The sequence below is a fragment of the Pelodiscus sinensis genome, chromosome 11, assembly GCF_052426305.1.
Source record: "Pelodiscus sinensis isolate ZL-2025 chromosome 11, ASM5242630v1, whole genome shotgun sequence".
Classification (NCBI taxonomy): domain Eukaryota; kingdom Metazoa; phylum Chordata; order Testudines; family Trionychidae; genus Pelodiscus; species Pelodiscus sinensis.
Window position 1 is genome coordinate 43,064,961 of NC_143062.1, and position 23,531 is coordinate 43,088,491.

At 45.3% G+C, this 23,531-nt stretch overlaps 2 protein-coding genes across 2 annotated transcripts in view; one reads left to right on the forward strand and one right to left on the reverse strand.

Annotated features, from left to right (window-relative positions):
• Positions 1–22,589, reverse strand: part of LOC102457357 (uncharacterized) — an 86,319-nt gene extending 63,730 nt beyond the window's left edge. The window contains exon 1 of the mRNA XM_089781255.1: positions 22,281–22,589. The gene's annotated coding sequence lies outside the window, so the exon portion shown is untranslated. The remainder of the gene's footprint in view (positions 1–22,280) is intronic.
• On the forward strand, positions 731–14,896 carry LOC102457108 (uncharacterized). Its single transcript, XM_006120054.4, has 5 exons — positions 731–991; positions 8,269–8,902; positions 10,802–11,035; positions 11,678–11,930; positions 14,514–14,896. The coding sequence occupies exons 1-5, from the start codon at positions 822–824 to the stop codon at positions 14,612–14,614; spliced, it is 1,392 nt and encodes a 463-aa protein (XP_006120116.1). The 5' UTR covers positions 731–821; the 3' UTR covers positions 14,615–14,896.
• Positions 22,590–23,531: the final 942 nt, after the last annotated feature.

Here is a 23,531-nt window from a genome sequence, read left to right on the forward strand (position 1 = left end):
ATCAGCCTTCCTGGCTGCCTGCTGTGAAGGGACCCTGCCCTAGCAGTTGAAGTCTCAGGTGTTTAATAGGGCTCACAGACCACTCACTGCCCCGGCCACCGGCCAACAGAGGCCACCACTCATTTTGATGTAATGTCACCATAACAACAATGCTACACGGGGCATGACATGGATTTCAGGATCCATGAAAAACTGGAATTGACTCCAGTCACGATTTGATCTCACAAGAACAACACTGTGGGCAATCGTGATTTGTTAGCATTAAAGGGTAGTCTTGACACTGTCCCCTTGTGTTTCCACTGGCACGCTGCAAGGAGAACTTTTAAGGTGGTCTACATAGCCTGCATAACACTACACACCATTGCTACTTGTGATCCCTCTTTGCCTCTTGCACACAACATGTGGCTAGCAATCAGATTAATCAGAGGCCCTACCCTATAAAGGAGTTCCTGCAAGGATACTGAAGTGTCAGATAAAATATTTGTCTTTCATAACACCCATTTCACTGCAGGGCATCAAATAAGGAGCTAATTTTTGGATTTGTATTGTTATTTTCTGAGCATTATAAAACTGATTATAAAATGCCAGCGTGGATCCCACATGTGTCTTTGGATGAGGTGAACACCTCTGACTCATGTCTTCACATTAGATAACACTAGTTTTGTAATTTCCTCCCCACACACACAGACACACTACCTGCAGGTGAGGAGTAGATGGGACCTCCTCTTCCCAACTATGGTCAAACTAGAGCCTTTAAAAGTCACTGGAAGGCACACACTTGGGTGAGATCTCTTGAGATAGAGACTTCAGCTACTGGAAAGATGCCGGTCTCTGAAGAGATTGTAGCCAAAAATGACTCAATAGTCATGCCTGAGAATCCCAGACAGATTGATTTTCAGCTAGTGCGGGTCAAGAGCACTTGGTCTCGGATCAAGAAGGGGGAAGCCATATGCAACTCCGACGATAAGATAACCGTCTCAAAGGCTAAAATGTAAGTATAAATATTTGTGCTAATACTTGAAAATATCTGATGACAAACCTGCCGTCAATCTGGTCTGGATTAGCCATGGTACATTATCCTTCTCAAGGGGGAAACTTAGAGATATGTCAAGCTTATGCAACTGGAAACTGTGATGAGTTAACAAACTTAACAAGAAGGCATAAATATCTTTCACGACCCATTTTTGTGTGTACAAGTACCACTTCACAAATCATGTGTGTGTTGTACACCTAGGTACACGTGATGTGAGTTAAAGGGGAGCTTGTTACCTCCCACACACTGAATTTTTCACACTTTTGTGTATTTATCTCCACTGAAGCTTGGAAGCTTTCTTAAAATGTCTGAGGAGCATTTAAAGAACGCTGGGGATTTTTTGCAATAGGGTTCAGTCAGTGCATAGACATAATCTTTGTGTACAAAAAGGGGAGTGTAACAGACACTTACAGAAATGGGTAATGAAACACATAGCTTGGAAAAACAAATACAAAGGTACTAAAATCACTGACACGATCAAAACTCAGAATGCATCTGTCATAAACTTCAAGGAAAGTACTCCTCCCCTGGCAGCCTCAGAAAAGGGTCATGGAACATCTGATAAGTTTTCCCATAAGGCCAAACACAGTTCTCTTCAGAAATGTCTCCCTAATTAATTAACCTTGGATTGCAGGAGGGTCTTCTTTCAACAGAATACAGAGCTTCTTTTTACTATTGCATATTAGTGGGATACTCACAAATATGGGGGAGTTGTGTATTTGCTGCATATCAGAAGTTTTTCAATATTTGCCGTGTCTTTTTTTCCCCTATCATCCCTGAGTCCAATCCTTCTTCCAATGAATTTGATTGGAGTTTAGACATTGTCTTCAGCTGGAACAGGTAAAAAAAAAGTCCTATTTCTGGAGCAGACACTGCACAGGCAGATTTGGATTGAATTCAGTGGAGCTCTAGGCAAGCACAGAAGTCTGCTTGTGCAGAGCTAATTTCAGGATTAGACTCTCGGTCAGTAACATCATTAATTGACTGAAGGCCCAGTCCATAAAATATTGCTGATATAAAATTTCGACTAGCAAATGGCAGGTTTGGGTTCTACTTCATGGGCATTCTGCAATTCATACCAGGCTCTCTCCTTCCCTGCCCATCGGCCACATGACTAAAGTTACCTTTGACTTCTAAGGCCAGGCGTACACTAGGGGGCAATGTCGAACTAACGTATGCAGCTCTAGCTATGTGAATAGCATAGCTGGAGTCGACATACCTTAGATCAAGTTACCACCGCATCTCCGCTGTTGGGGGTTCGATGAGAGAAACTTTGCCGTCAACTCCACTTGCACTTCTCAATTCGGGGAAGTACCAGAAGCAATGAGAGAGCAATGAGCAATGATTTAGTGGGTCTTTACTAGACCCACTAACACTAAATCAACCCCCAGAAGATCAATCCCCACAGTGACAATTTCCCAGATCATGCTTACCACAGATTCCTATAATGTAACTGACATCCAAAACCACACCATGTCTTTAGTGGGCAAAGCTTCAAAGATAAACTCTCATAGTAATAATCTCTGAAATGTATTTATTTGATTGAGCTTATTTTCTATGAATAAAACTTTTTTTTTTACTGTATTAGATTAAACAAGGACAGAATAATAGCCACAGCAAAGCATAAACATCATGGCTGTGTCTAGATTGGCAAGTTTTTCCGCAAAAGCAGCTGCTTTCGCGGAAAAACTTGCCAGCTGTCTACACTGGCTGCTTGAATTTCCGCAAGAACACGGACGATCTCATGTAAGAAATCAGTGCTTCTTGCGGAAATACTATGCTGCTCCCGTTCGGGCAAAAGTCCTTTTGCGCAAAAGCTTTTGCGCAAAAGGGCCAGTGTAGACAGCTCAGATTTGTTTTGTACAAAAAAGCCCCAATTGTGCAAAAAAAGCCCCGATTTGTGCAAAAGCACGTCTAGATTGGCCATGGATGCTTTTGCGCAAAAGCATCCGTGCCAATCTAGACGCTCTTTTCCGCAAATGCTTTTAACGGAAAAGCTTTTCCGTTAAAAGCATTTGCGGAAAATCGTGCCAGTCTAGACGTAGCCCATGAGTTTTGAAAATGGTACTAAGCCATGTAAAGCCAGATTTTAACTGGTGTTTACATCCCTGGAGCGGCAGAAAGGTCCCTAATTTGAAAAACATCTACATACCTAATGCCCTTGGACTTCAGGAGAAGTTAGGCATTTATGGTCCACATAATTAAAGGTATTTAGATGCCTTTCTCCCATTGACTGCAGTGGGAATCAGGTGCCTAAATGCCTTTGTTGATATGAGTTTAGGTGTTTTGGGGTACATCTACACAGCAAAAAAAATCGCAGGAACAAGTCTCAGAGCTCAGGTCAGTTGACTTGGGCTTGTGGGGCACAGAGACCTCTGTGTGTGCGTGGGGGGCCTTTTTTGAGTCCGGACCTGCTGACACCCCCTCCCCCAAAAAAACAACCAGTCAGGGGCTACACAAAAGTGAGGAAAAAACCTCTAGGAAGCAGAAAGACACTTCTCACATTCCCCCTTGCACACCAGAGCTAGAGGGTCCAGACTAGTGGATTTTGTGGACCCCCTTAGATTCTGGGGTAGGGTCAAAATGAGGGGTTCAGCATGTGGGAGGGGGCTTCCGGGAAGCAGGCTTGGGGTGTGAAGTCTGGGAGGGAGGGTGCAGTGCAGGAATGAGTTGAGGGCTGATGGGTCTGGGAGGAGGGTAGGGTGAAGGAGCAGGCTGAGGGTGGCAGGAAAGAGTGGGGAGTAGGGTGCAAGAGCAAAGTGGAGGTGCAGGATCTTGGTGGGAAAGGGGCCACAGCGCTGGAGCATCAACCCGGGTTCCTAATTCTAGGAGGAGAGCCCCGCGCCTCAGGGGCCAGATCCAGGCAAGCTGGGGACTACATCCAGCCCCTGGGCCATAGGTTCACCATCTCTGGTTTAGAGTCTGGGCTCCAGCTAGTCTACACTCTCTGTAGATGTAGACACAACGTCTACACTACTATTTCTAGCCATATAGCATGTGATCAAGTCACTTGACCCAGTCTCTAAATTTGTTGCCATGGCGTTTGGATTTTTGTGGGTATTTTGCAGTGTAGAATTACCCCTTGGAAATCCCTCCAAGCATCTTTTTACTTTCATAGGCCTCTGAATAATACAAATCATTGATTTGTCTCTTCAGGCATCAAATAAAAAAATCTGGGGTAAAGATTAGGTTGGTTTCAAATCAAACTTGAATTTGTTTTGGTGTTCTTGCTGAAGTGACAAGATGGAAGGTGGAGAGAAAGAAAAGGTTTTGGATTTTAAAAAAACACCTGAAATGAAACTAAATAAAAAAACCTAAAAGATTTTTTTTTTCTAATTTGCGTTTTATTTCCTTTCCGGGGCTTTTTCCAACACAAAATATTTTTTTTAAAAAAGTGCATAGAGCTCAGTTTCTAAACCCAGTATCATCACGAAATGAAAAATCAAATGATTTTGTCCTGAAATGGTCAAAACTATTTTGACTTTTTTGAAAATGAAAATTTCCTTTTGCTACCTGAGACTATTCATCTGATCTGAATTCATGAATAGTTTAGGTGCTTCCCACTCTCATCCCACCCCTCATCAAAGCAATTTTTTAAATGAATTTATTATTTGCTGAAAAAAAATCGCCAAGTCCTACTAAACCCCTTTTGGAAATCTTTCCCTGTGTTATAATCCAATTTAATAAGGTAGGTTTCATTTTAGAGCTAACTTCTGTTCTCACTGAAAGAATATAAATGGGGCAAAAGCAATAACTGTTCCTCTATAAAAAAACAAATTATGAAATAGTAGATGTGGCTGAAATATTTTCAATGAAGAAATTTCAGTTTAAAATATCTCCGAACTGTTCTAAATTTTTCAGCAATTTTTTGGCAAAAATAATACATTTTTCATCAAAATGAAACAAAAAATTAGGTTTCAATTCAGCTACTTTTGTTTCTCTATTTCCCTTCTTTTCTGCTATTTTTATTGCTATAAAAATAGGACAAAGGAGTAGAAGGGGGAACGCAAAAAAGAAAAAATAATAATGTAATCAACAAATTTCTAATTTAATCAGCAATTTTGTTTCATCTTGGCAAAATATAAAAAATTTCTGGGGGAAAACATTTCATTACTTTAGAGATATTTTGTGGAAAATACATTTTTCCAACCCTAATTCAAGGCTTGATTGGGCCAAAAAAGCTTTGACCTCTGTCCTGAAAATCACCAAAGGTAGGCTGTGGCAGACTGAGGAACCAGCATCAGTAAGACACTACCCTCTACTGGGAAATCTCTGCTATTTCATTGCAGAAAGGCAAGTTCTAGAAATAAATCCCTGGGTAAAGCACGATTTCAAGTACGGCACTGAAATAATGAAATTAGCCCTAAATCATAATTCTTTCACCACTGAAATGGGATAGTCCACCTCTGCATCCCCGCTGTTGGAAAAAACAGCTCATTCAGCTGCTTGCAGCGAGTGGACCAGTGAGGAGACAGCACTGGTCATCTGGCCCAGCCCCAGCCCAGACCACTATGCTGCTTGCTATCTGAGGCTACGTCTACACTGCCCAGTTATTTCGGAATAAGCTATTCTGGAATAGTTGTGCCGAAATAACTTATTTTGAAATAGAACATTTACACTGCAGGGAAGCCTCAAAATGAGTCCGAGGCAGGCTTCCCTAATGTAGACAGGCTATCTCGATTTAGAGCCCCAAGAGGAATAACTTAGAATGGCCCTGGTGAGGAGCTATTTCGAAATAGCAGGAGAGGAGCATCCACACATGCCTTATTTAGAAATAGCTGTTTCAGAATAGGTGTTATTCTTCATAGAATGAGGTTTACGGAAGTGGGAATAAGCCATTCGTTATTTCAAAATTATTTCAAAATAGCTGAATTGCTGTGTAGACACTCACATAGATATTTCAGAACAGCAGCCGTAATTCTGAAATAACTTTGCTGCGTAGATGCATCCTGATGGGCTAGTGAGGAGAAAGGGGGGGAGGGCAGAGCTGCCAATGAGTGGCCATTAAAGGCCTTGTCCCGACTCACAGCAGGCATAGGGGCAACACCACAGGAGCTGAGACCACTTCTTGGTGCACACGGAGAAGCAAGAGATATTAGGGGCAGGGTGAAATGGTCCTTGTCCTCCAATCTCATCTCCCCACCAAGGCAGGGCCCCTCACACATCTGCTTCTGCTCTAAGTATCAGGGAATGGTCTCAGCTCCTTCAGCATCTCCCATGGCGTATCGGGAGCCACTACAACGGGGGAGGGGGGCAATAATGTTTGTAGGGGGACCACTTCACCAATGCATTTAGTAGTCACGGACCAGCCCCAGAAGAGGTGTGGCCTTATGCAGATGGGGATGGGGCCTCAGACACAAGGGGTGGTTCCCTCTGGGCACTGCGTGCGGAGTGGGCAGAGGAGATATTGCATGCTCCTCTGTGGGCGTGCAACACCGAGAGGGAACTGCCAGCCATTTTGAACAGCTAGCGGTTCCCTCTGGTGCTGTGCATCCCTGGCAGGGGGAGTAGAAATCGCACACTCCCTTGCCTCTGGGTCTCAATTGACCTGGAGGCAGGGGTGCGGTAGGTAGGCCGGAGCCGGATCAAAAGGCAGCTGTATCTTGCCCACACCTGCACTACATGGTAGGCCAGATTTTCAGATCACTGAACATTGCCCCTGCCTCTCCACTTTCCCATCAGCTCACCTCACAACCTCCTCTAGTCTTGACTAACCTAAATAATTGTGTCATCTGGACATTTTCTCGGAGCCCTTCTTACTCCCTACACTACCAAGCTCATACATTTTGCAGTTTTGGAAATTGGTCTCTCTTTCACAGCCATATGTAAGGAACTTAGTTAAAGGATTCTTGAAATTAGAACTATCATCTCCACCATCTTATAAGACCAGCGGTTTTCAAGCTTTTTTTTCCCTCATGACCCAACTGAAGAAAATTGTTGTTGCGACCCAACATAATTTGACTAGAGTGTGGGCTCTGGGGTAGGGCTGAGGATGAGAGCTTTGGGATGCAGGAGAGGTCTTCAGTTTTTGGGGTGAGTCAGGGCTGAGGTAGGAGGAGCTCACCTTGAGCAGCTCTCAGTCAGCAGTGTAGCGGGGGATGCTAAGGCAGGATTCCTGCCTCTCCTGGCACAGCAGACCATGCTGTGCCCCAGAAGCATCCAGCAGCAGGTTCTAGCCAAAGGGAGTGTGGAGGTAGAGCTCAGGGCAGAAGCAGTGCATGGAGCCCTGTGAGCGTGTCCATCACCCTCCTCGAGGCTAGGTCTACACTACAGAGCTTTTGCACAAAAACAGCCGTTTTTCTGCAAAAAACTCGTGAAGCATCCACACCTCAAGCGCATTTTTGCGCAAAAAAATTGAAAGAGCAGAAGGGTTTTTGCGCAATAGGTATTCCTCTTTCTACAAGGAATAACTCCTTTTTGTGCAAGAGCTCTTGTGCAAAAAGGAGTCTATGGATGGGGAACAGGGATTTTTTGCACAAATAGAGGCAATTGAAAAAAGCACAGGTGCCCTGGTGGCCATTCTCTAAATAGCAATCAGAGTTTCCTTTCAAGAGAGCGTCCATGCAGTCTGGATGCTCTCTTTCGCAAAAGTGCATTGCTTTTTCGATAACACTTTTGCAGTGTGGATGTGCTGTTGCGCAAGACGTTTTTCCAGAAAATCTCTTCCACAAAAAGCTTCTTGCGCAGGAAGCCTACAGTCTAGATGTAGCCCCTGTAGCCAGGCCTGCTGCTGGTCACTTCTGGGGCACAGCACAGTCTGCAGTGCCACGACAGGCAGAAAGCCTGCCTTAGCGCACGCACACGCACACCAATCACCCTGCAGCAACAAGACCCAGTGCCTGACATTCCACGACCCAGTATTGAGTCATGACCCATAGTTTGAAAACCCCTGGACTAGTGAATATAACAGGAACAATTGGCCTTGATAGAAGCCATACTAGTTAGTCCATATTGTATCGTTATCCACCTATATATTTACTCATTTGATTTTTAAGTATCAGAGTCATTTTTCCTGGTGCAAGGCCATCTACTCTATAATTCCTAAGATCACCCCATATGCCTATTTTAAAGATCAATCCAATATTTGAAATCTTACTAGTTTTGGTGTAACCGTTGGCTTTAATGAGATAATGCGTATTTCAACCCGTAAACTAGCTGCTTCATTTTAAAATTCTTTCCAACACCAAATGTACCTAATGCACTCATCTCACACCATGTTTTGTAATCCCTGACAGAGGCAAAAGTGTATCAGATATTGGGATTTCCTGGACAATTGAAGCTCCTATCTCTTTCTGCTACAAAGTGGTGGAAACATGCAATCTTCTGGAACCTGCCAATAGTACACTTCTCTTTGGGCACATCATAGATCCTCAGCAATTAGACATGGCCATGAACAGAGAAAGAGAAATGAGGCGTTTTATTGTAATGGATCAGAATGTTGATGAATATTATGGCTCAAAAGTGAGAAAGTACTTTGAAGCCAATAATGTTCATTATAAAATCCTTTCCCTGCCTACCACTGAAGAAACCAAATCCATGGACCTGGTCCTAAGTATCTTGCAAGAAGTTCACAGCTTTGGCATTGACAGGCGTAAAGAACCCATAATAGCAATTGGAGGAGGGGTTTGCCTGGATATCGTAGGCCTCGCCGCATCACTGTATAGAAGACGCACCCCTTACATTCGTGTTCCAACAACCCTCTTGGCTTATGTTGATGCCAGTGTGGGAGCAAAGAATGGTGTCAATTTCCTTCAGTGCAAGAACAAGCTTGGAGGCTATACTCCTCCTGTAGCTACTTTTCTGGACAGATCCTTCATCCAAACTATTCCCCGTCGACACATCTCCAATGGACTTGGTGAAATTTTAAAGGTACCACTTTTTGGAATGCAGATGTACTTTGGCAATGTTGATTGATTAATAATAAGTCAGCGCTCCCTCTGCGCGCGCGCGTGTGTGTGTCTGTGTGTGTGTGTGTGTGTGTGTAGCTTTGTGAAAAGATGTTTTCTACATCCAAAGCCAACCAAATCTCATAATTTATTAGCCATGCCACATATTGTATAGTTGTTTGGCTTCTAAGAATCTAGAAGAGTGCCTAGCCCAGCCTCTAGGGACCCCTGATAGTTTTTTTTAGCTACACATAACATGTAAAAGAGTCAGATATCAACCATAGAGCAAACAGATGAAAGAAAACTCTTTCATAATGGAGCTGATCCAAAACTTATTAAAAACTACAAGAATCTTTTATTTTATTTTATTTTTTAAATTCTATATACTTTGGATCACCATCCAGTAAGAGTAAAGATAGCCTTTTGTTTTTTTCAGAGCAGGGGGAAGAATAGGAAAGTTAGTTAATTTTCTAATTGAAGACACGTTCTACAAGGCCATTTATATACACCTCAAATGTTCAAAATGTCTATTAAGTTTGGCTGATCAATGATATTCTCAGTCTTCCTGGGACAAATTCTGCTCTTGTAAGACTATAGTTACTCCCTTGAACTTGCACATGCAAACAGCTTTGATATCTATCAATATAATGTAGTGCAAAGTATATATTTAAATATATCAAATATGCATCCATCCTGAATGCCTGCATGCAATATTAGGAAAACCTATATCATTTGAACCATTGCCCAGAAATCTAAAAACTCTTCCCAAACCCACTATATCATCCCACACTCACTTGCACTCAATTTTCTTTAAAAAATAAACCTGGAGAAAAGGTATTGATGATCCTGGAGAAGTCCAGCATCTCATCTAACAGGCCTTAACCTGTTTACCTGGCACAAATGGAAAAGTCCTTTACAAAGCACCTGTATTTGGACAGCTAGGAGCAACCAGTAATACAACAAGACATCCAGGCTACGTCTACACTGGCATGATTTTCTGGAAATGCTTTTAATGGAAAAGTTTTCCGTTAAAAGCATTTTTGGAAAAGAGCGTCTAGATTGGCACAGATGCTTTTCCGCAAAAGCACTTTTTGCGGAAAAGCGTCCGTGCCAATCTAGACGCGCTTTTGCGCAAAAAAGCCCCAATCGCCATTTTAGCCATCGGGGCTTTTTTGCGCGAAACAATACTGTGCTGTCTACACTGGCCCTCTTGCGCAAATGATTTGCGCAAGAGGGCTTTTACCTGAACGGGAGCAGCACAGTATTTCTGCAAGAACACTGACGATCTTACATGAGATCGTCATTGTTCTTGCGGAAATTCAAGCGGCCAGTGTAGACAGCTGGCAAGTTTTTCCGCAAAAGCAGATGATTTTGAGGAAAAGCTTGCCAGTCTAGACACAGCCCCAGGGTTGACCAAGAGCAAATTTACCTCAGCCATTGGGATGTGGCTGCAATCTCCGCCATGTTGTCCAGTGGCTTCTCACCCCCTACTGGACACAACCTCAGCCCTGTTTGCATCTCAGACAACTCATGGAGCTCTGACCCCGTATGAGATGGCTATAGATATTCAGAAAAGTCTCTCTAGTCAGGAATGACTCTCTTGAACTGGGGCCACAGAGCAGCATGTTATCCACACAATGAAGATACCACAATCTAAGGTTCTTCATACAACACGTTGAACATAAGTTTTACCCATAGAACGACATTCTACACTGATTGTGTCTCTATGTAGCCTACAGACCTAATCAGTCCATGTCAACATTCATTGGCATGCATGCACTGGGATAGGCTGTGTTTCAGTATGTACTTTCCCTACAGTATATTAGAGGCTTATATAACAATTCACCTTTTTTAATCCACTTCTTTTCATTCTTTATCCAAGATGGCACTCATGAAACACAAAGGGCTTTTTGATCTTCTCAAGAGCCATGGGAAATACATGCTGGACACAAAGTTCCAGTCTCACAACGGTTTGGTCAATCATGGTGATGCAGCGCTCAAGACAACCAGACTGGCCATAGAAACAATGCTGGAGGAGCTCGCACCAAACCTCTGGGAGGATGACCTGGACAGACTGGTTGATTTTGGTCACCTGATAAGCCCAGAACTAGAAATGGTACGTCATGAATTTTATAGTGCAATCTCCTGTTGAAAAATGCAACACGTTTTTCACATTGGAAAAATGCTCTTAGAAGTCTTTAGTTTTTTATTATACTTGTGAGGCAGCATTACCCAGTGAATAGCACACCAGCCTAAAAGCCAGAAGATCTTGGGTCTAGTCCCAGCTCTACCTGATGTGTAACACAGGGCAAATTATGTCCTTGCTGTGTGCCTCAGTTTCCCCTCTCAACTTTGTCCATGTTCCCTATTTCAGTGGTTAGAAATTTTGAGCCAGTGTTTGCCTCATTTGCACAGAGGCACAAAGGACCTGTGGTTTAAGTTTACAGACTCTATTCCTGTAGATAAACTATTGTTCAGAAGTGGGGCATAGGGACTCAGTCCCTCAAGGTTCAATTGAGGTGTTTCCCTCCCTCTCATTCAAAGTTCAGCCCTTGCCATCAACAGGAGCAAAAATCAAGCTCACTGTGGGAGATTTTATGAACCGTTAATCACCTGGAGAATGTTTTCTCCCTGTCCAGAAATGGAGAGGATGCTGACATCCAGCAAATCTCTAGTTCTGCTACTAAGAGCTACATACTCATTTTCATCAGACTAGTAACTGTAAGGGGGGGGAAAGCTAATTTTACTTTCATTTCAGAAAGTTTTACCATCGCTGATGCATGGCGAAGCAGTAAACATCGACATGGCATTTATGACTTACGTGGCCCATGAAAACGGGCTTTTAACGACAGAGGAAAAAGCTGACATTATTCAATGCATGAAGGGTTTGGAGCTCCCAGTGTGGCATGAGGACTGCAACTTGCATCTAATAAAGAAGGCCTTGGTGGAAAGACTGAAACACTGCGGAGGCCAGATGAGAATGCCTCTCCCAAGTGGACTTGGAATGGCAGGTACTGCAACATAGTTAATGCTTGTCCCTTAGACGTAGGAGAAAGGAGGAGTTTTCACACCGCTTCTATATGAGAGCAACTCTCAGACACACTCCCGAATGGTGGGATTTTTAAAAATTGCACGTGATGGCTGCTTAGCGTGATTTTCCAAAAGGCACCTAACACTCATTGGGTGTGTCTAGATTACAGGGGGGTTTTGGAAAAAAGAAAAAAAAAACCTTCTCCTGTGTCTAGACTGCTGCCGCATTCTTACGAAAATAATTCGAAAGAACGTGGCAGTTTTTTTGACCGCGGAAAACCTTGTTTTACGAGGAAGAACGCCTTTTTTCAGAAGTGCTCTTTCGAAAAAAGGCGCAATGTAATGCAAATTGCTTTTTCGAAAGAGAGCATCCAGACTGCCTGGGTGCTCTCTTTTGAAAAAGCAACTTGCTTTTTCCAAAGTACTGGTTGTAGGCTAGATGCTCTTTTTTGAAAGAGGCTTGCAGTCTAGACGTAGTCACTGTGCCACCACGTAGGCCCTTTCAGATATTCCACTAGGTGCTGTATCACCTTTTAAAATTTTGGCCTGAGAGTATAACTTCAATGGGAGTTTTTCTATGGGGTTTTAGAGCAGGTTGTTACAATAAAGTCTTTGGGGATATTAATCACTTTTCTCTTGGAACTGGCTCAAACTTTTTTTGTTTTTAATTGTCCTGGCCACATTCAAATTAAAAAATCCCTGTTCCACCCCCACCGCACCTCCCCCCCCAGGGAACACAATACAGCATGCCAAGGGGACTGCCTTGCAGTTTGCGGCCATCTGTGTACAGCTTCAATTGACCTTTTAGCATTGTATTATCCCTGGTCAGAGGGAATTCAGTTCCTGCATCTGACCACCAGAATGTCAAGATGGTGCTCTAATAAGTTGCCTGAAGTTTGGCCAATTCACTTAGCAAACATATTATAAAGCACAGTGGGTGTTTATGTCAGGATAATGCAAAAGCGGTGCTGCAATGGGGCTGACAGCCACCACAGGCTCCCGAGCAGCAGAGGGGCCCACTCCACACCCATGGAGTGGGTGGAGCCTTGGGCAGAAGGGGTGGGGCCACAGCAGCCAGCCTCAGAGCCACACCGAGCTCCCAGTGAAGCACTCCAGGAGCAATTTAAAGGGCCCAGGGCTCCAGACGCCAGTGCCTCATTAGTAACAGCAGTGGCCAGGAACCCCTGGGCCCCTCAATCACCCAGCCTGAAGGCAATTGTCCCCTTAGCCCCCCACCATCCCAGCGTCCATGGGCCTGCTATGTTTGTTTAAACAAACAAACAAACAAACAAAAAAGCAGGAATAGTAACAATTATTTTGTGGTACTTGAAAACCTTATGAAATAACTCTTGGAAAAGGGGAGCTGGTGTTTGAGGGCAATTAATATCCTCAAAGCGAAATAGCACACATCCTCCATGACACTAATGTCTGGACAGAGTGACGATGCACACATAAATAGAAATAAAACAAACTAAAAAGCAGCCCATAGGGCCAGCTTGTGCTACATCAGGCTACATCTAGCCTGTAATAATTCCATCTGCCCGAACCTCTGTGGGCTAGATTCACAAAGGAGATCTAGGCACCAGGTCTACTCTGGAGGCAGCACGCTCCAGGTCGACGCTGGGTGTAGGGAGCTGAACGCCTCAGGGAGGCTGTCTCCACACTGCAGAGAGTTGTTCCATGTGTCAGTGACAGGTTCTGGCAGACAGAGGACTCTCTATGCTGCTAAAAACAACACCGTAGATGGGGGAGGGGGCGGCAGTGGCTTAGGACACCTGACTGAGACTGGAGGGAGCAGGGCCACCAACAGAGGGGGCAAAGGGGGCAGTTTCCTTGGGGTCTACTGATTTAAAGAGGCCCAGGGCTCTGGGATGCCATCGCCACCGCTACCACAGCAGTAGCTGGAGACTTGAGCTCTTTAAATCGCCACTCGATGCAGTCCTGGCAGCGCTGAGAGCTGGGGGAGGGGCTAGCCCCAGCCGTGCCCCTTCTGCCAGAAGCCCCACTCTTTTCAAGGAGCCAAGAGCCAGGCACCCCCTCACGTTGCTCAGGGCCTGGTGACGTCTGTCACCAGCCTTGAGAGGGAGGCATCTATCTTCAATTGCGATTCTAAGCCATGAGCTTTCTGCCCCTCACGTCAGTATCTGCAGGGTCCCCTCCTGGTACCTGACAGTGTCTCTACAGTTCCTGGTCTCCTACCGTGCATCCTCCTCCCCCCACCACTGCTGATATGCCACTAAACTGACTAAAAGGGAGGGGAGACTTCAACCAGTTTCAGCCAGTCCTTGATTGACTCCCAATCAAACCTGCCTCAACTGGTTCTAGCAGGTTCTTGATTGACTCCAGGTGTCTTCATTAAGCTGGGATAAGCATTGTTTGGTTACCAGGGAAACAAGAACTTGTTGATTTTAAGGCTAATACACCTGCTCGCTGTGTTACTGTCTTGTAAGTCGTCTGGCCTGACCACTTCACAAGGTGTTTCAGGAGCGTTTGCTCACTTTCTGCGAGTTAGGAGAAGCAGCTTCTCCAGATACCAAATTAACTAAAAATCTTTTATTTTGCAGAAATATTCAATGATATCAGTGAAGAGACCCTGGAAAGAGCATACAAACTATGGGCCAGTGAATGTAAGACAACAATAGAAGATGACTTTCTGATTCACTGAAAGCTGTGGAATCAGATAGAGGCAATACTGCCCCTTGGAAGGCACCATGCAAAGCTAGACTTTAGCGATCAGGGCTGGATTTCAAATAGATAATTTCAGATAGCATGAAGTCAGCACTGAAGTTTGGATTTTGGTTGTTTGAGGGTTTGTTCTAGGCATCTGATCTGTTATGCCTATTACATTTGTATGATTTGGAATAGAAGCTTATAGGGCCCACATTTTGATGGTATAGCTCCCAGCGCTTGGATAGAACTCAAAATAATTAACATCAGTCACTGGAATTCTCTCATGAATGTAGTAGAATATACGGAGCACCATACTGCTCCCCCTGAAGTTAATGGAAGATCTTCCATTCCTTTTCCTTCATTCCATACCTGAGTACAGATTGTGGTGTATTCTACAATAGAGTTTATAGAGGGCTATCTCTCCACTGTCTGCCGGTAGATCACTGGAGTCAATAGACTTGTTTCTTGAGTTACGACTGCAGTATTAGGGCTGTAAGGGGTATAAAAGGAGTTGGATTTGATGATGTAGCAAATAAATACATTTCCTATTTATAAGCCTCTTTATGATAGAAGATGGCACTCGTTACTTGTGCAAAAAACCCAACAACCCCTTTTCTATCAGATTGTAAATTTGTTGGATCAAACAAGAGTATGCTATGTGACATAGCTAAAGAAAAGTAAAATGTCTATGATTCATTATGCAGCACTGATTTGTAAGCAGTTTTAAGCTACTTTCCATGTTAGGGGTTTGAATATATTGAGGGAAAAAATACATGATCGATGTAAAACCTGTTTAATTGGCTAACCAGTTAAACATTAAGTTTAACCTGTTAACTGATTAAAAGGACGGCAGGAGGGTGAGGGGCACTCCTCCAGCATGGCTGGGATGGTTCCCCCACCCCGCCACAGACAGCTTCATCCCAGCTGCTTCTGGCCCTGAGTGGAGCTGCTGTCCCTGCCAGCACAGGGGAAGGGAGAACTGCCTGGGCTAGGAGCTGACAGCCCCAGGCAGGGGCCCTGTGGGGCTGTGGAGGAGCCCTCCGTCTGCAGTAGGCCATGGGCAGAGGGCTGCTACCCAGGTACCAGGTAACTTACTACACGGCTACCTGTTAACATCCCTAATATATATATTGGTCTTTTACTGTAATGATGTATCGAAAAAACAATTTGAACCCAGCAATCATTACCTAGTGTCAGATTACAGAATCTCTTCCTTTCAATGAGAAACAGTCAACAATATAATCTAAGTAGCTACTGAAGTCCTGTCACTTGGTACTTTTGAAACTACACTGGACTAAAGATTAGAGAGCGTATAGTAGACAGAAAGCCTGAACTGGCAGCAATATGGCCTCCAAAACCACCTATCCTCACTTCTTCCATCTATGATTCTGATGAGTTACATTTACCTTAACTAGCTAGATGTATGTACTTACCATTATATATCAATAAAACATACTTGGTCAAATTCTGCTGTGTTGTACATAGTGATGTAAATTGCACATTGGGTTTAGGTTGGCCAAAACAACGCCTGTTGGTAGTTTACCTGTGTAACCTGTACAAGTTCAAAAATCCTTGGGCGAGTTAAATAGGTGCAATGTATGTCCCTTTCATATTGTGTAGAGACAAGTCCAGGTAGCATATGCAGGAGCAGCTCCCAGTGAAATCAAGGGGAGCTATTTTATACTTACTTACCCTCGGGATGAATTTGACTCATTTGAGCTCATAAAAAATTCACATTAAAGGCAGCTTATGATCACTGAAGAATAACCACCAGCAACCAGAATAATAACAAACAAGATTAATATCACCACATAGCATGAACATCATGTCTCAGTGACTTGACAGTCACGGAAAACGTTATGCATTACACGAGGCATGTGAAAAATAGGAAGGGCCGTGGTCATTTTGGTTGAAGGGGAACGCAAGGGAAATGCAGTCAACAGCCTTTTGTTATTTACAGAGCTTTTAAGCAATCAACTTAGTTTATGAGATATACTAGCATATTTACTTGGCCTTGCTTGGGTCCTTAACTCAATTATTTAAAAATAAAATAAAAGGAGAATGCATATCCTTTATTTGGTTGAAGTGATGAGGGGCTCAAGACAGGGGCCTGGGAGTATGGGGGCAGGAATTGGGATTGGAGGATGAGAAGTGGCTCAGGACATGAGGTGTGAGGGTGCAAGAGTATAACCCCAGTTATAACCCCATTGGGCCAGCAGGGTCAGGGTGAGGAAGGACTCTGGGCAGGGGATGGGATTCGGGGGAAACGCCCACTCTCCAGCAAGAGTCGGGAATGCAACAAGCTGTGTACTTTCCCCTCGCTCCCTGATGAAGGGGAATGGCCAGCAACATCTCTGCATGAATTGGGAGGGAGTTTCAGACCCCCCCCTCCCCAACTCTGCCTAACGGGCGCCTGGGGGGTGGAAGGCTCAGGACTGGGGCAGTCCCAGACTGGGGGGGGGGGCATGTCCCCAGCTACCCTCTTTCATCTGCCAAATGATTCTGTCTCTTTTCTGTTTGGTTTTATGAGAAGCCATTCCATTCCAGGCACACTCCATTTTCCTGGCACAACCAAACCCTTACGTTGCTGTATACCGAATTTGGTGGTTGTGGCTCTTCCTGTTTAAGAAGAATTTGTAAACAGAGAGAAAGACGATCTCTCTCAAATGTATAGCAGCCTAGAAGATTTGTCCGGCATTGCTTGGGTCCTTAACCCAAATAGGTTTTGCTTTTCTTCATTTAATCATTGTTGTGGGGTAGGGCTGGGGATGAGGGGTTCAGTCTGCAGGCTGCCCTGGGGTGAGAGGACAACCCCAGCCCTCTCTCACCACAGTAGCTTGGGGCCAGGTGAAAAGCATCTGTCCATGGCCATTGCAGCGGGCACATCCAGGGGAGGGGAAATGTCCCCAGACAAACAAACAGACAAACAATCAGAGAAACTCTCTCAAATATATACTAGATCACAAAGCCATAAGGGGGTATCTCTGAGGTTGCCCCTGCCATGCACCTCTGTCCTGCCTGGCTGATGTCAGGGTCTGTGAAGTCACCACCTCCCTACCGCCTTTCCCCACTAGACTGAGCAACAGGCCTTTATGATGTCAGGGCCACCCCCACCCTTTCCCTGCAAGGCTGATGTCCTGCCCCAAGCCAGATCCTCTGGACACACTGATTGATCAGACTGAAGTGCTCTCAAATGAGCTATAGTCCAACAATTGCTCATAGTTATAGGCATTGTTCAGCAAATATGTGAGAAGAACTGGAACATTAGAGACAATCAGGAACTGCACAGAGGTAACAATTGCAGAGAAGCAGCATGATCACATGATTGTTTGTGACTTATTTGGTCTTAAAAGAGAACAAAAGGACCTGAGTTTTCCCTGTCAATAGCCACCTGGTCGGCCAGTGAGTATCGAGACTCTGAGAGCTGGGTGGCAGAGAGGAATCAGCAGAAGTCCAAAAGGATGGCTCAGGTCATCATGGAGGGGATAAGTCTCTGAGCACTATTCCAAGACCTCCCACAGTGACAGCAACCCCTCCCCCCCGCCACCATGACACACTGTAAAAGGCTCCACTCTCGCGAGTGCCCCTTTGTGGCCAAAGGCATGTATCCACAAGCCCCTCCGCTGCTACTGGTTCTGAATGTGGAGGTGTCCCAGATGGCCTTTCTGGTCAGTTGCCTGGGACCAGGCTTCTTCTTATCCCCCTTTTTATTATTGGGGGGTTTAGAGGACCCAGACCCATCCACTCCTCTGGGTCCTAGCCTAGGGACTCTGTAAGCAGCAGTTGTCCACTAAGTGTCAATGCTGTCCACTTCTATCTTGCTCCCTGGGCCACTTCCCTAAGAAGCTGCTCCTTCCAGCCCTCTCTCTCAGGGCTTTGAGGTCAAGTTCTCACCACACACTGTCCAGGGTTCTGGAATTTGTTGCAGTCTATCACTGTTGCTCTTCAGCCAGCCAGGTCTGAAGTCCAGCTCACATTCTGAGCTGTCTGAGGTGCCACTGACTTCCCACTCAATCGCTGGTTTTGACTGGATTGAGCTCCAGCAAGGAACTGCCAGGCCCTAGCCCAGCAGCCTTTTTTATATTGGCTTACTGGGCCCTGATTGGCTACAGCAGAAGTAGACATTCTAGTTTGCCTGGAAGACCTATCTTCAGCTCTTCTCTCTTGGTCAGGGTGCCGGAAGGCCACCAGCCTCTAGTAGGGGGCTTTGTGTAAGCGGGGGAATGGTCCCGCTATTGTGGGGAACTTTCCTGGCTTCTATGCCACCCCGGTGAAATGAACCAGCGAAAGGATCTGAGTCCCCCTCCCACTTCCTTTACCCCACGGCTCCCCTGTTCCTGAGAGCTCCCCCTCCACTCTCCTGAGTAGCAGAGCCCTTGAAACCCCAACAAGGCTGGGCCCAGGTTTCCTGGGGCTTAATCCCCGACCTTGTAGTCACTAGGGGCAGGAGTTAGGGTGTCCCCACTCTGAGGTGCTCTCTTTACACTGCAGGCCTTCTTGGCCCAGTGATCACTTCATAAGGTTCAAAGCAAATACAATTTATTAAACATCAACTGATTAAAGAGAATAGAATAAGAAAAAAATGAGAATGGTTAAATGAGAACACACAGCCCTGCTCTGTAGCACAGAGACATCAAAACAGCAGCCTGCAGAGTGTAAGGACAGTTCACAGTCTCTTCCTTAGAGGCCCCTTAGAGGCCTTGGATGTGCTGCAGAGGGTCGGGGGGGGAGGGGCTGCAGGCTGGACACGCTTGCTCTGGCAGTGACCACACAGCCTCAAGCTCTAAGTGGCCAGACCCCTCTCCCAGTCCAGAGCCTCTCCCCACACTTTGCAGTTCCCAGCTGCTCACCACATCCAGCTGCAGGGTGCTGCTTGGCCTGTCTCTAGCTTCTTGCGTTGTTTCTCTGTTCCTTTTGGCTCTCTGAGCATTGCCAGTCTGCTGCTCAACACAGGGTCTGCGCTCCTTGAGCTGTGTGTGTCAGGCTCAGCTGCTGCAAAAACTGCCCCTCAGCACACAGCTTGCACTCCTTGGGCTGTGTCTCAGCTCTCTGTTTGCTCAGAGAGACCCAGAACAATCCCAGCTCACAGGGAGGACGGGGCCTGGCCTCTCCCCTTCCTCACTGGCCTGTCCAACCTGTCAATCAGGCTGAGCTGGAGTGTTGGCTGCTTTCCATTGTCTCTGGGGTCTGTCAGTCTCATGAACCCTTCCCCTTCTGAAACTGGGAGCTGGCAAACCAAAAAACTCCCACAGAGTTTTAGTAAGGGGTAACAGTCCCCTTACATTTGGGCCTAGTCCTCCCCCTCACACACACCCTTGACGGAGGCAGGGAAGAATGGAAAAGGAGGAATTAAGCAAGAGAAGAAGAGAAGAGGGCAGGAAGGAGGAAAAGGAAAACCTAAAACGACAAAGTAATAATGCCCCCAGTGATTCTACAGGACAAATACCTTGGAAGGAAATCATATCTCCTTAACCTAGTGATTTCTATGCCTAGAATTCAGCTGGTACCAGGTGGATCAGACTGAACAGGTTTCAATCTTCTCTGAGGCTTTTACCTTCTAAAGAGGGACTACAAACTCAGTAGAAGGGAAGGAGAAAACTCCAACGAGGTTCCTCATGTTCACGTACTTTAATCCTTGTTCTCTCTTGGCCCCCAAGGAGAAACCTTGGGAAGGAGCCTTATTGCTACAAAGCCACGGGAGTCTCTGAGGTTGCCCTTGCTTTGCACCTCTGTCCTGCCTGGCTGTTGTCAGGGTCTCTCTATGAGGTCACCACCGATCCATCGCCTTTCACCAATAGGCTGAGGTCCTGTAACAGGCCTTTGTGATGTCACTGCCACCCCAACCCCTCCCTTGTAAGGCTGGTGTCCTGACCCTGGCCAGCCTCTTTGGGTATTTGAGTGGCTTCCCCTGGATCATCCCACTTCATGTCAATTGAGTCTGGGGATCAAGCCAACTGCACAGCAAAGCCCTAGAGGCTGCTCTGTGTGCCACACTCAGTTTGTCATTAATTAATAGACTTTAAGCCAGAAGAGACCATTAGAGCATCAAATCTGACCCCTGCATTTCCCAGCCCTCCTGTGTATCATAGTAGCTGAGTTTTGATCCAAGCACACACAAGAAAGGCCTCTACTCTTCATTAGAAGACATCAAGAAACGGAGAATCCCTCACTCGCTTTCGTAGCTTGTTCCAAGGGTGACTCATCCTCATCGTGAAATATCTGTGCCGTATTTCTAATATGAATTTGTCTGTGTTCACCTTCCCACATGTTGCTTTGAGAAGATGCAGAGCCAGGTCCTGGGAGAGGGTGGAGAGCATTGGGTCAGGATAGTTGGGTTGGGCTGGCCTATCACCCTCTTCCCCGTGTGAGAGAGATGTAGGAAGTATGTGTGTGTGTGCAAACCTTAAAGATAAGGAAATTAAAAAAGACTCCAGCTATGCAGTATTTCTAATTAATTTCTAGCATTTCTAGTCAACGTAATGTTAATTTGAGTATTTGCACTGCATTTATAGCCATTGAACTCACTTGAACACGAAGAGTTTTATCAGGTATATTAGCTGCCCCGCGGAGCCATTTAGCAAAGCAGAGGATGCTTCCTGTAACCACGAAAGGGCCCAAATGATCCAGAATGTCCCCATTATTCAGAACCTACAGAGAGGGGAACACAATGGTTTCTGTGCCGGAGCAGCCCCTACTGTCAAAGAGGCAGGACTGAATTTTTGCAGAGGAACCAACCTTCCCATATCAAAGGCTTTCAATTTGTCGCTACAATGGAGAGCTCATCCTGCCTCTCCATGCACAGGAAGCTGTGGCAGGCGCCGCTCCAGCACACTCTATGGACAGAGAAAGTTTCCCCCCAGGCAGCGTAGATGAAAACGGTGGCTGACCCTTCCCAGACATGCTGCTGCAATCCTTCCTTGCCTGCCAGCGAGCAGCAAGTCAGACATCTGCATTCTTGCAGGCTGCTAATTCACGATAGCACAAAGCTGCTCATAAACCACACTCCGTGCACACATTCAACAATACTTCAACAATCGCATCTCTCTCTGGTTCTTCTGTAGCAGCCAGTGCCCCGGTTAAGAATCACATCAAAACGGCAACCTTTTTGTACAGAAAAGGAGTCTTTATGCCGCGAATTAGACACACATTGCAAGGGACAAAACTGTCCTGTGAAAACTGATTACACACAATTCTTGTGCTAGGTGACAAAAAAATTACATTAGCACAGGGACTAATGGTATAATAATGACTCTTCAGGCCTGAGGCTGCAGAAGGTTTGTTTCATGGTCTCTGTGTCTGTATAGAGTATACTAAAGCTGGCATCTAAAATCTGCAAAATAATTTTTCCGGACCATGTGAGTAACACAGAAAACCTTAGAAAATACTGGCTTTGTTAAACTGTGGAACTCATTGCCATGGGATGACAGAGAATCTTTCTAAATTATTGGATTCAAAGAGGGATTGGACAACAGCTATCAGAAAATATAATTATAATAGACCTTTTTCCTCATGACCCAGTTGAAGAAAATTGTTGATATCCGCGACCCAGCATAATTTGACTAGAGTGTGGTCTGCAGGGTGGAGCTGAGGATGAGAACTTTGGAGTGTAGGAGGGGGCTCTGGCTTTGACAGGGGTCAGGGCTAGGGCAGGAGGGGCTTACCTGCAGCGGCTCCCAGTCAGCAGTGCAGCAGGTGTGCTAAGGTGACTTCCTGCCTCTCCTGGTACCCCAGACCATATTGTGCCCAGAAGCAGCCAGCAGCAGGTTCCCAGCCAAAGGGAGTGTGGAGCTAGTGCTCAGGGCAGAGGCAGTACATGGAGCCCTGTGTCCTTCCCCTCCCCCACACCTTGGAGCCAGGCCTGCTGCCATCTGCTTCTGAGGCACAACACAATCTGTGCTGCCAGGACAGGCAGGCAACTGCCTTAGCACCTTCACTGGTCACCTGATCCCCCTGCAGCAACGAGACTCGGTGCCCAACATTCCATGACCCAGTACTAGGAAAGCATGGTGTGGTATAAAGTTCCTACTGAGCTTTTGGGATTACCAGCATAATTCACTGATGAGTAATGTGGATATCCTAAATTCATACTGACAAACACCATCTCATGCCGCCACATTAAGTCATATCGAGATAGCATAAAATGTACTGCTGAGCTTTCAAACAAACATACAACCCTTTGCCTGTTGTCTGGTACAGAACCTACTGGGAAACCTGTGCGGGTTGGGGAGCCAGGAAATGTTACACAGTAGATGCTAAAATGTGTAAATAAATAAGGTTTAAACAGTAACCAGGAGATTTTCAGAGGCACAAAGAGCATTTAGGCACCCAACTCCTATCGAAAGCTAAATGAGAGTTGGGTACTTCATTATGCTTCATGTCTTGGAAATTCAATTGCCAGAAGGCATGAAAAGCGTGCCTATAACGTCTGGCCCAAGGCTCCCTGAAATCAATGGAAAGTCTCCCAAATGCATGACATTTTAACACTGATATCCTATCACCTCCATTGGTGTGGTCACTCCATCAGCAATTACTCACACTCCATTTACACCTCTGTCTTTAGGAAATAACATGTATCACAACATATCAAAGTAGCTAGCGTGCAATTAAGACTGGAAGGTGAGCACGTGATTATTATTTTCCCCCTTCTGTCTACCTAAGTGACAGAACGCAATCAACCTCTGCCATGCTTTGTTGCTTAGTAGCAGACATATTTAATTATATACTAAAATATGCTAAACATAGAACTGCTGTGTGACTAATACACGTATTTCAAGAAAGGCACATGACAGCAACTCAATTGCTTCAGTGTCTGCCAGACATGTCATAAAAAAAAATCAAGGCAAGGAGGTGGAAAGTATTATTAATAAAACAACTTTAAAATACTCTTCATTGTTTGCTAGGCATTTAAAAAA